Source organism: Pelophylax lessonae (assembly GCF_965119305.1).
Source record: "Pelophylax lessonae genome assembly, chromosome: 7".
In the NCBI taxonomy this organism is placed as follows: Eukaryota; Metazoa; Chordata; class Amphibia; order Anura; family Ranidae; genus Pelophylax; species Pelophylax lessonae.
Genome location: NC_138774.1, coordinates 156,784,248 through 156,796,754, shown reverse-complemented (window position 1 = coordinate 156,796,754; position 12,507 = coordinate 156,784,248). Strand labels below are relative to the sequence as shown.

The window sequence follows — 12,507 nt, the reverse complement described above, 5'->3', positions numbered from 1 at the left end:
CATGAATTATAATCTAATCAATATATTAAATAATAAAATAATATTATTGATTCGATTATAATTCACTTGTTTGTGTTTCAAATTTATCACATCTGGGATGTCTACTAGAGACTTGTTTTGGTCAGGTTTAAGTCAGTAATTACTAAGAATTGTAGGCCTATAATACATAACGCCAAATTTCCATGAAAAGAATTGTACCGCTTTTGGAACAGAATTCCTGACAGAATCATACCGCCAGGGAGGTTAAAGTTATGCTTTAATAACCTCAGTTAGAAAAAATCTCCAATAGGGGTTTATCTACTAAAGCTAGAGAGGGCAAAATTAGTCACAATTTTGCAAAGAAACCAATTAGCTTCTAACCTCAGCTTGTTTAATTAAGCTTAAGCAATAAAACCTGTAAGCTGATTGGTTTCTCTGTTTGTGACTAATTTTGTCCTCTCTAGCTTTAGTAAATAAAGCCCATAGTATGATATTATAAGCATAGTTTTATAAATCAGATGTTTTCAAAAGCAAAGAGGACCTCACAAGGGTATTTGTAACTATACTTATACATTATTTTTTTGCCAAAATGTGGGATATTAATAGTACAATCTGCATTCTATCCAGCCTCTGGAAATGCAGAAAACTGTGAAAATGAAAACCAAAGACATTCTGATTATAACTACAAGGTGGTATCCCGTCTACTCAAATTGTAAACTTTTGGAGAGACAAAGAAACAAGGTTATGTTAAGGTTGCACCATTAGTCAATTACTTCTGTATTGTTATCCCAGTGTTCCCGCCACCAGCATTCTTTCCCGTCAACTTCACACTACAAATACTTGTTCAATATAGCTAACATTTTCAATCTCTGTTCTTCAAAAACAGTCAAATATGTATCAGCAACATCAATCATGTTATATTCCTTTCAAATAAAGCAAAAAAATAACACGGGAATTTAGCAATGTAGTTGAGTAAAATTACTAAGGACAAGACGTGTATTAACATGTCATATCCAAAGCAATATCAATGTTTTTAGGGTTCACGTGTTAATAGGTTTTAAACATTTTTATGTACAAAAAAAATTCAAAATATAAATTTTATTTGAATGCATTTGTTTTTTTCTCAAAAGAAAGAAGCTTTATTGGCATCAAAATAAACAACAAAGTGTATATACAAAACATATACCAGAGAGTAAGTATACAACTTAAATTTGCACAAAATGCATTTGTACATAGTTTTATATACAATCAGTTAATCAGGGAATATCATTACAACTGAACAATGAACCTATACTATATTTTACGCTTGATTATGCAAGACCATCTCCAAAGTCTGGACATAGTATGTGACCAAAAGTGCTTTATTTACATAAAAGGTGGTTCAAGACTAATTTTACTGGAGCCAGCCTGGTATATCTAGCCACATACTTCAAAGTTTCTCAAATTTACCAATACACCCTCTGTGTTGCCAGATATATTTTTCGAGTCTAAGGGTATAACCCATCTGAGACACCCACTCCTTAACCGTGGGAGGGTCAGTGGAGAACCAGTGTCTCAGGATCAACTTGCGGTCCTGAAACAGTGCTCTTGCTATAGCCTGCTTAGTGATTTCCTCCAATTGAAGGTCGCCTAAAATACCCAGTACACATTGTTTAGGATCCTCACTCAATGTGATCTGAAAGACCCTATTAATGACATCTATAACACCCCTCCAGTAAATGTGTAACTTGGGACATCTTCAAGCCAGGTGGATGAGAACCCCATAATCTTGGCAGCATCCAATGCGTGTAGGACTATCTTTGAGGCCCATTTTAAACAATCTTGCTGGAGTGTAGTGTACCCTCAGAAGCAAATATAATTGAGAAAGTCGTTGAGCCACATTCAAGCAACATTGCTGGACCGCCATGAGGGCCTCCTCCCATTGCTCATCCTCAAAGGGGCTGATGTCTTTTTCCCACTGGGCACAACTCATGTCTGGGTGGTCTAGAAGGAAATTATTAGGTAACATCCAGTAGCATTGAGAGATGAAGCCCTTGTATATGTTAACGTCAGTCATATAGTTGTATATGGGGGTGGGAGACTGTATCCAAAGATCTGGCCCCTGCTGGGCCCACACCACATGACACAGCTGTAAGTAGTAAAACTACATTGAGCAGTGTAGGCGAAACATGGCCTGCAGCTCCGGAAAAGAGCGCAAAACCCCATTGGAGAACAAATGTCTCAAATGAGTAACACCATATTGCACCTACTTTACCCCATGTTGCAATCAAGCTAGTTCTGGATAATGTGCATTTCCCCAGATCGGGCTGAATCTTTTGAAGCCAGTAACTTTTAGATGCCTGGCTTTATTCCAGACCTTTTGCATAAGAGCGTATGTGGGGTAAAATTTGTTGGACTTACTGACTGCTAGAGCCTCCACACCACATATAATTTCTCTTCCCCATGTTGTAAATAGCAATAATTTGGTTGAGGGGTCTAGACATTCTCCTCCATAGGACGGACAGCTCGTGCTATATACTGGAGCTGAGCGGTTAAATAATATAACCAAGGGTCGGGTAACGCTAGGCATTTGAATGCATTTTTAAATGATTGTCTTTGTAATTACAGCCCAACTCTAAAAAAAACATTTGTTTTCTTTTAAGGATTTCAAAAGAATGTGTAGGAGTCAGAACTTATGTACATTTTTTATTGCTCTCTATGTTCTCATTGAGAAAATGTGTTTTCATTACCTGTCCCATTCCCCCAAAAAAATAAATTGGGGGTACAGGCATCATTGGGACAGAAAGGCACAAACAGCATTAAAACAATGTCAGAAGTTCCAACCCTTCCCCACTCTTTTTAGTTTTTTTGTCTGTGTCCCAGGTGAAGAGATTTCCCATCACTTCCTGTCAGGACAGAAAGTGAGAGGCAATGTCCCTAATAGGCACAGAAGGCAATACATTTGATAGAGGTGTTTACTGTTTTCCACTCTATCCAAACGTTTTGAAGCTTTGACTAGAGATTTTTAAATGATTTAACGGAAACAATGTTTTGTCACTTAAATTCAGTAATTCACTACTTTTACCACATCCGGGCCCATGTTACAACATTGTGACTGGCCCATGCCCAATTTCCTGACGTTAGAGTTGTACAGTGGTTATTAAAAAAAAAAAAAAAAAAAAAACATGCATACCAGTAAAAAACGGTGCTAGGTAAAGAGAAAAAAAGCAGCATAGTGGAGGACAAAGGGATAAACTAATCATATCTCCTAAGGACCTATTTTTCCAAGAATATCACATTATCACAAAACAGAAAGCAAGCCTGACATGAAAAAAATTATGGAGGAAGCCATTGCTGACTTTTCCATCTGGAAATGCCAGCTGTCTGGCTGTCATGCTGACCCTCTGGCTTCAATACTCCAAAACACTAACCTGGAAGAAACGTGCAGATAAGGGCTTCTACTATTCTCTGACTTTCTCTGTCTGACTCAGATTCTGAAGCCATGGGATCAGCATGAGTGTGAGGCACAAACTCTTACTCTGACTCCATGCTGAAAAAAACAGAAACTGCTGGTCTGGTGATATGTCAGTGAAAGAAATAAAGCAGAACTTTACCCATAACAACTTGATAAAAAATAATGTTTTTTAGCAAGGAACATGCATTCCACATTAACAATTATGCTACCAAAATTGTGTTTGTGCTGTAACTTACCTCCAGCATTGTTACGGTTTCTTTTTTCTGGAGGCTGCCATTTTGCTGAAGTCCAGAGCCTCTGAACAGCAGTAAATCATGAAGCGGAACTAAACCCTTTGATTTATTGGTTTCAAAAAACAGTTCGATTTCTGGAATGCCCAACTGCTAACTGTCACATTTGCTTGCGACAACCAAACTGTCAAACTTTCTCATAAAAGTGGCCCCAGCGGAGCAGGATCACTTTCATGACTGGCAGGAGAGGTGCCCTCCCAACAGCCTTAAAGGGACCATTTTTTTTTTTTATAAAGGAAAAAAATGACTTTTTATTTTTTTGCTTTTTAGTGCAGATGTGAGATCTGAGGTCTTTTTGACCTAAGGTCTCACATTAAAGAGGACCTGTCCTGCTAATTTCTATTACAAGAGATGTTTATATTCTTTGTAATAGGAATAAAAGTAATAAAAAAATGTTTTAAAAGGGACTGTGTAAAAATAAAAAATAAAAATAAATAGGAAAAAAAAAAATTTAATGCACCCTGTCCCTCCGAGCTCGCACGTAGAAGCAAACGCATACGCAAGTTGCGCCCACATACGTAAATGGTGTTCACACCACACATGAGGTATTGCCGTAATTGTTAGAGCGAGAGCAATAGTTCTAGCCCTAGTAATTCTAAACTGGTAACCTGCAGACATTTTTAAAGCGTCGTCTATGGAGATTTTTTAAGTACCAATGTTTGTTGCCATTCCACGAGCGTGCACAATTTTGATGCATGACACGTTGGGTCACTATCTCACTATAACCATTGGGTACCTACAATATACTTTCCTTTAATTTTCACGTGACCCCCTTCCTTTAGTGTACACATAGATAGAACATACTTATGTATCTTTATAGAGAAGCTTTCGCTACAAAATACACTAGGATATTTAATACATTTAAAAACATTACTCCAGTATGTGCCAACATTGTAGTGTATGCTTCATGTCACTATACAAGTCTCAACAAAGCTTATCAGGCAGTTAACCAGAGTGTTTGACTAAACTGATAGAAACTGACAAAGGGTGTTTTAAAAAAGAATGGGTACTGACAATTTCCTCACTTGCTCCCTCTCTAACTTTCCTTGTTACATCCTGTCAGTAAAATTTGTGCTTCCTGCTATTGTGTTTCTTCAAGCCATTTATATTACAGTATATTTAACTGTCTGTTAGCCCACTCACACAACACTCACCATCTTTTCTTCATATTCAGGATCCACTTCCTTTTCAGGACGTTGAGCTTTAGGAGGGAGTTTCAGCTGAAAGGGGGGATCATTTTTCTAAAAGAAGACAATTTCAAAGAGGATTACACATTACAATTTACAAAGCAACTACACATTAGGCCTCATACACATTGAATGTTATAAAAACGCCATTAGCTTTAGCTATAGAATGATTTTTGCAGTGTTTTTGTTGTACTGTTTGTTAGCGTTTTTTAGCTTTATTTTAGCAAACCTATACTCCCACGTGATCTTATGCCTCAAAATGCTGATAAATGCTGAATAGCCATTTCTTTGTGTGTTTTTAAGCTTTTACCAGTTACAGTTTTTACAGCTAAAAAACTCCTCTTCTGGGTTTTTTCCAGCCAGAAAACGCCCCTGCCAAAAAATGCGTGTGTGCATGGACACAAAGGATAACATGATGGAGAGTTTACTGACTGCAGAAAAAACGCCTAAAGTCAAAGACAGCAGCTGTTAAAACGTACAGCGTGCATGAGTTGTAAAACTGAATTCCAATTATGTCTTTTTTTTTTTTGCACATTTGAGTTTAACACTTCCTGTCCTAGGGTGGCAATGCAGCGCCTCCATAGATACAGTACAGTAAGGCTATGTTCACATGTAGGCTTTTTGGGGCGTTTTCAGCTCTAAGGATCAGCTCAAAAAGCGCACAACAAGACAAATCCTATTCATTTCAATGGCCCCTGTTCACATCTGAGTGTTCCGACGCCTTGAGCAAAACGCCCGACACTCCAAAAAGTACATGAGCTTCTTTTTTGGCAGATTACAGGCGTTTTTGCCCCATAGACTTAATGCAAACGCTGGAAAGGCGATATAGAGCAATTTACAGGCATACAGGCATTTTACCTGTAAAATGCTTGCAAAAACGCCTATAAAAACGCCTGGAAAACACCTATAAAAATAGCAACGCCTAGATGTGAATGTAGCCTAAGTGAGCATTGTCATTCTAGTACGAGAAGTGCATTACTGACAGGATGAACTGCCGAAAATGAAGGAGAAAGCCAATAAAAAAAATAATTAATTTAAAAATTAAACTACATCCAAGGACTGGTAAACTGAAATCTATTAGGACTCCTTCACATGGCCCTTTATTCTCATACACTGGATTCCAGCATACAGAATCAGAGGAGTCCTGCTGCTGGAATCACAGGTGCAAGCAAACAGCAGCCTATATAAACGAATGACAGGCTGACAGTGGCCGCATGTAGCCACATAGCCACACACCAAAGTGGTTATGTGCAGTTAGGGACAAATGTAACTGTTGTTTTATCAACTAACTTTGTGAGTATTTGAGGGGATTTTATTAATAAACATATATTGATAGTGCTGCACTAGGGCGGTGCACTCACTTTTTGTCTTTTAGCATTTATGATACCCCTAAAAAAATTCTTCCTACTATGGGTGGTGACGCCCAATATGTATTGCGCAATCATAGTTTATGTACCACTGTGCGGCGTATGCACACGTTTGCGCTTTTATGTGCATGAGTGTGGAGGCGAGGGGAGGGGGTTCAAATTTTTTAAAATCTGTTTTAATATTTTAGCACTGAGCATGTCCAAAATGTCACTTCCTTCTTTTTTTTTTTTCCTGTATTCGGCCATTTTAGAGCTGGTTTCAAGAGGTTGAGCAGCTTCTCCATACTGAGCATACGGCCAGCATAGGTACAGCATGGGATTTTTTTCAACCTCAGACCACACAGGTGGTCTACATTTATCCTTTGTAAATAATAAGTCGCGCTCAGTGAATAAGAACAAATAAATGTCCAAACATAAATTGAATTGATTCCACAAGTCCAAAAATAAAGTGAAGTAGTCAAATAGTCTCTTGTGTATTCAAACAATGACGTGAAGTTAATTCATCAGCACAATAGGGATCCAAATCTCCCTTTGGAAATGCGCTTACCAGATATACTGTGAATGTAAACAGGGGATTTATCCAAACACCTTGATTGAAGATATCCCTGAAGTGCTCCCGGGATTAGATGGCATGGAATCACATATGGAAAGAAAAGGATGCCATAGCATAAAACCCAACAAACTAGTATAAAACACCCTAGGTGCACCAACTTGAAACATCAACGTGTTGAGACATCAACACGCCGTGACCTAACTTAAGGTCACGGCGTGTTGACGTCATCTTCAGAAGCGTCCCATTAGTGCGGATGTGCCCAGCCGTCCAGACGGCGGCTCTACATGCGTATGACTTCCTTTTACATGTGAGTTTGTTACCTCCTTTTATATGATTAAAGTCTTAAGGTTTTACACTATTGGCGCCTTTCTTTTTATTTGGGACTATATACTGTCCATCTGGTGGATTGGCGATCCGGTCTGGACCTGGTCATCCTGAGGGTCTTGTCTCCATCAATGCTGAATGGCTAATGAGAGTTACCCAGCTGTTAACCCTTGACATCCTGCAAGCGTGTCTGATTCCTGATTTGGTAAGGGACTTGAGCTATCGGTGGTGGCCATTTGATCTCTCTGAGGGAATCCAACACACTTTGCCTACTTTACTCACAGTCTGGTAAGGGTCTCCTGTATTGGTGGTGGAATTTCTATCATGCATACCATTCTCTCTGGCACTTATCTAGGAGAGTCTCTCTTAGCAGTGACTCAGTTTACCTGGTGTTTTGATTAGCTCTGGTAAGCAGCTACACAATTGGAGGTGGATACACTCCCCTTTTTTGTTTCAAGTTGGTGCACCTAGGGTGTTTTATACTAGTTTGTGGGGTTTTATGCTATGGCGTCCTTTTCTTTCCATATGTGACTCCATGCCATCTAATCCAGGGAGCACTTCAGGGATATCTTCAATCAAGGTGTTCACAGTATATCTGGTAAGTGCATTTCCAAAGGGAGATTTGGATCCCTATTGTGCTGATGAATTAACTTCATGTCATTGTTTGAATACACAAGAGACTATTTGACTACTTCACTTATTTATTTTTTGGACTTGTGGAATCGATTCAATTAATGTTTGGACATTTATTTGTCCTTATTCACTCAACGCGACTTATTATTTACACAGTTTTCTAGGGTGTGGTCACACTTGAAGTCGCTGCTATACATAACTTTTTCACCTTTAGCGCGGTTATTTTTCCGTAAATTATGGAAATAAAATCTAACTTTTGTTGACATATTATAAGAATGTCTAATCTGTAATTTGATGCCTTTTGGAGATTTTTCCATCTTTCCTTGGCTTCTTTATGCACATTAATACAAATTATTACCTGTGGTGCCCAAACTTTCGATCCCCACTGTAAAAGGGTTAAATCATGGTTAGACAAAGCCCAGACGCCAGGTCGCATATCGGCTATAAATTGTGTCCTGGCGCCTGGGTTCACACCTATGTGTACTGAAATTGCAATGTCATTCAGGTATCTTTGCGATCTCAGTACAGGTGCAATTTTGTCTCTCTCTCCACAACTGCTTCCCATTGACTTCAATGCAAAATTGTATCCCATTAACTTCAATGCAAAAACCATGTCCCACTGACTGCAATGCAAATTTGCGCCCCTTTGACTTCAATGCAAAATGGCATCCCACTGACCTCAATGCAAAATCACGTCCCATTGACTTCAACGCAAAATCACGCCCATTTGATTTAAATCCTATGTGAACACTTCTCTCCGCATGCCACTGTACCTTATCACTAGTGATTCTGAAAAGCATCACTACAAACTCACACAGGATCCTTTTCATGATAGATATCAGAATTTCTCTGATGTGCACAGCCACCTAAGTGGCAAAAAGGAGGACTAGAGATTGGGGTGGGACTTTAATGGTACCCGGTAGTAAATAGTGCTCAAAGGCAAGATAAAATCAATAAATTTTATTAAATATAAAAACATCAGACAAAAAAAACACAACATACATAAATGATAATTGGAAATATTCATTACATGTATAGAAACCATGAAAATTATATGTCACAGGTGACCTTAAATGACTAGGCCGGATAGTGTACCGGCTATTATCCACAGGCAGCGCCCAACATTCATAATTTAGTGAGCATTTCACCATGTGAACCCGACACCACTACATCAAAGTAGGTTCACCAGGATAGAATTTTCAACCCATAGAGTGACCGACAGGACATGCAGTAAGTATTTGTGTTTTGGACGTTCCAAGTATACAACCTTTTGAATTGATAATCTGTCTAAGAGGTATAATATATTTTTAAATCTCCACTATTCTGATTTCTGCCTTCGACTCAATTTGTTAGAAGGCAGAAAACCTTCCTATATACTTCCTCTTCCATTTTGTTCTTGGATACAATCTGAACACATTATTTAATAGTATCTACTTTCTTTTTTCATTCATTACTGGCTACCGCACTCGTCCCCGAGAGACCTATGGCTCTTACTGCATGTCCGGTCGGTCACTCTATGGGTTGAAAATCCTATCCTGGTGAACCTACTTCGATGTTGTGGTGTCGGGTTCACATGGTGAAATGCTCACTAAATTATCAATGTTATACAAATTTTCCATGTAACATTTAATTTATGTTTCATTGTAGTACATATATGACCATTTCTGCTGCAGCTACATGCCCCTGAGGAAGCAATGGTGAAACATGTTGGGCGCTGCCTGTGGATAATAGCCAGGACACTATCCGGCCTAGTCATTTAAGGTCACCTGTGACATATCATTTTCATGGTTTCTATACATGTAATGAATATTTCCAATTATCCTTTATGTATTGTAACCTGGGGTAGCTCTGGAATGACCGCCAGCCAGTTTGGTGAAAGCAAAACAGTTCATTTATTTGAATCCCAGCAAAACAAAAGACAGCTTACTTCAGCCAAAGTAAATAAACAGTCCAAATTCTGGTATTGGTAATAAAGCAGCAGGCTCACCGCTAGTCTTTGGTCCCATACAGGGGTCAGGCTCCTCCAAAGTCAGGGTGCCAGGCAGGCCACACAGGGGGAAAGTTAGCAGCCCATGTCTCAACTTGTCTGAGAGCTTCCACTCACTACACAGCTTGTGAGTCTCTGTCTCTCTCCCATTCACTTCCTTGACACATGTGCTGATTTCCCTCTGCTGCCTTTCAAGCCTCCCTCACCTGGGAGTTAACCCCCGAGTACCACAAAAGCTCTGCAACTGACCCCATTAAAGGGATCACAACTCAAATATCGGGGAAATGTACCTGCCATCCAGGACACATTCCCGGTGTCCTGTACAGTATGTTGTCTTTTTTGTTTGATGTTTTTATATTTAATAAAACTTATTGATTTTATCTTGCCTTTGAGCACTATATACTACCTGGTACCATTAAAGTCCCACCCCAATTCCTAGTCCTCCTTTTTGCCACTTAAGTGGCTGTGCACATCAGAGAAATTCTGATATCTATCAATCTACTAGGGACGTCGGTACCATATTGTACTCTATTCAATAATTAATAATATCCTTAAGACACACTCCAATCTTCCAGGATCCTTTTCATAATGGATACCCAGAGCGTAATGTGTGTGGATCGCATCTGTTTGAACCACCTCAATAGGAACACATAAAATCTAGCCTGTCATGCAAATCTTCGAGTTTAAAAAAGCATCCAGAATCGTATATGTGTGAACCAGGGCTGCTCCATTCACACTAGGGAATTTTGGTATTGCCGAAGAATCGTAAAATTCAGGTTCAGGTGCCATTATTTTAAATGGTATCTAAAACGTGGTGCGGTTTTGCAGTGATTGCCAAAAGAAACTCCTGCTCCTTTTTGAGCATCAAGCTTCACGCCATTTGAACTGCAGTGCAGCAAATCGCATGAAAATCGCAGCAAATCGCAACGTGTGAAACTTGTCACTCAAAAGAAGCTCCTGCTCCTTTAGGGGTGACAAGACTCATGCAATGAAATTTTCCACGATTGCCACGCAGTAAATTGTGCAACAATCGTGGCAAAACCACACCACTTTTTAGGTGCCATTTAAAATAATGACACCATTTAGAGATTGCAAGCAGAATATCTATCATCACATTAGAAAGGCTTGGACTATGGAAGACACTGGGGCCAAGCTAAATCTCTGCATATAACCTCACCTGCCCGTATGAGCTCTTCCACATGGATGGTTGAGTCAGTTCAACGTAATTGCCAGCATATTTCCTTTGCTTCCTCACACAAGAGTACAGAGTACCGGAGCAACAACTCCGGGTTGATTTACTAAAACTGGAGAATGCAAAATCTGGTGCAGCTCTGCATAGAAACCCATCAGCTTCTACCTATTTTGTCAAACCTTAAAGAGGAAGTAAACTCTTTCCTTTTCTTTTTTTCTTCCCTGCAAAGTAAATGCATAATGTGCTAGTATGCATTGCATACTAGCACTTTATGTGACACTTACCTCCAAACGAAGCCCACGTCGTCCTCACTGGTGGCCGCATCCATCTTCTGCCATCTTCCTTCCTGGTCTGCGGACTCCAGCTATGCTACTGGCCTGGAGCCGCGTGATGTCATGCACGCGGGAGCCACTAGTCACAGCACAGGGCTCTGAAGAAACGACACTGGCGGCCGTTTCTTCAGAGCGCATGCGTCAATGACGTCATCGGCTGCATGAAATGTAAATATCTCCTAAACGGTGCACGGTTAGGAGATATTTACAGTACCTATATAGGTAAGCCTTATTAAATGCTTACCTATAGGTAACATTTATCAGAGTGGGTTTACAACCACTTTAATTGAACAAGCTGAAGTTAGAAGCTGATTAGCAACCATGCAGAGCTGCACCAGCTTTTGCACTCTCCAGTTTTAGTAAATCAAACCATTTGTCTTTTACAATCATTGACAGTTAATATGTCAAGCAGAGGCAGGAAGAGGGGACATGCCCTGGATTTCTCCTGGGGGTTAAATATAGGGCCATTTGCTTATTTACTCATGTTCTATTTTTTCTAATCATGTTCATGCCCAGTTATTTAGAAGTATACTTAAACTAAACCAGGGGAAGTTGACCCTGGAAAGCTGGAGATCTACTTAAAACAACAAGGAAAAGATCACCAGGGTGCAGCATGTTTTTTTTTTTTTTTTTAAGGCAATAATCTATTGAGTCTCCTTTAAAGAGTAAAGGTTTGCAGAGTTCAGGGGTCAACAATATGTAATGCAAAATTCGGAGTTCAGTAGTAAGTAACAAATGGGGCATAGTGCAGGAGTAAACAATGCACAGTACAGGGGTCATCAGTACTGTATGAAATCTAGAGTGCAGTAACAGCAGGTCAGAAATAACACAGAACTAACACAGAGTGCAGGTATCAGGAGTAAGTATTGCAGAGTACAGAGGTCAGTAGTACACAGAGTTCAAGGGTCATGAGAAGGGAACGCAGAATACAGAGGTCAGTAGTATGCAATTAAGAGTGCAGTTGCAATCAATAGCAACGTAGAGTGCAGGGGTTTAGGAGTAAATAATGCAGAGTTCAGAGGTGTGCAGTACATAATGCAGATTACAGAGGTCAGTAGCAATGCAGAGTGCAGAGGTTAGTATTATGCAATGCAAATTGCCAGGATCAGAAGTATGCAAAGTATAAACATGAGAAGCATGTAACACAAAAAAGCAGGTCAGTAGTAAATAACGCAGGGTGCAGAAGTCAGTAGTATGTATTTGTAACAC

General features: G+C 39.5%; 1 protein-coding gene across 1 annotated transcript in view; it reads right to left on the bottom strand.

Moving 5' to 3' along the window:
* SMARCA1 (SNF2 related chromatin remodeling ATPase 1) overlaps positions 1–12,507 on the bottom strand; it is a 373,846-nt gene that overhangs the window by 336,027 nt on the left and 25,312 nt on the right. The window contains exon 2 of the mRNA XM_082262882.1: positions 4,878–4,964. Within this exon, the coding sequence (XP_082119008.1) occupies positions 4,878–4,964 (87 nt within the window). The remainder of the gene's footprint in view (positions 1–4,877; positions 4,965–12,507) is intronic.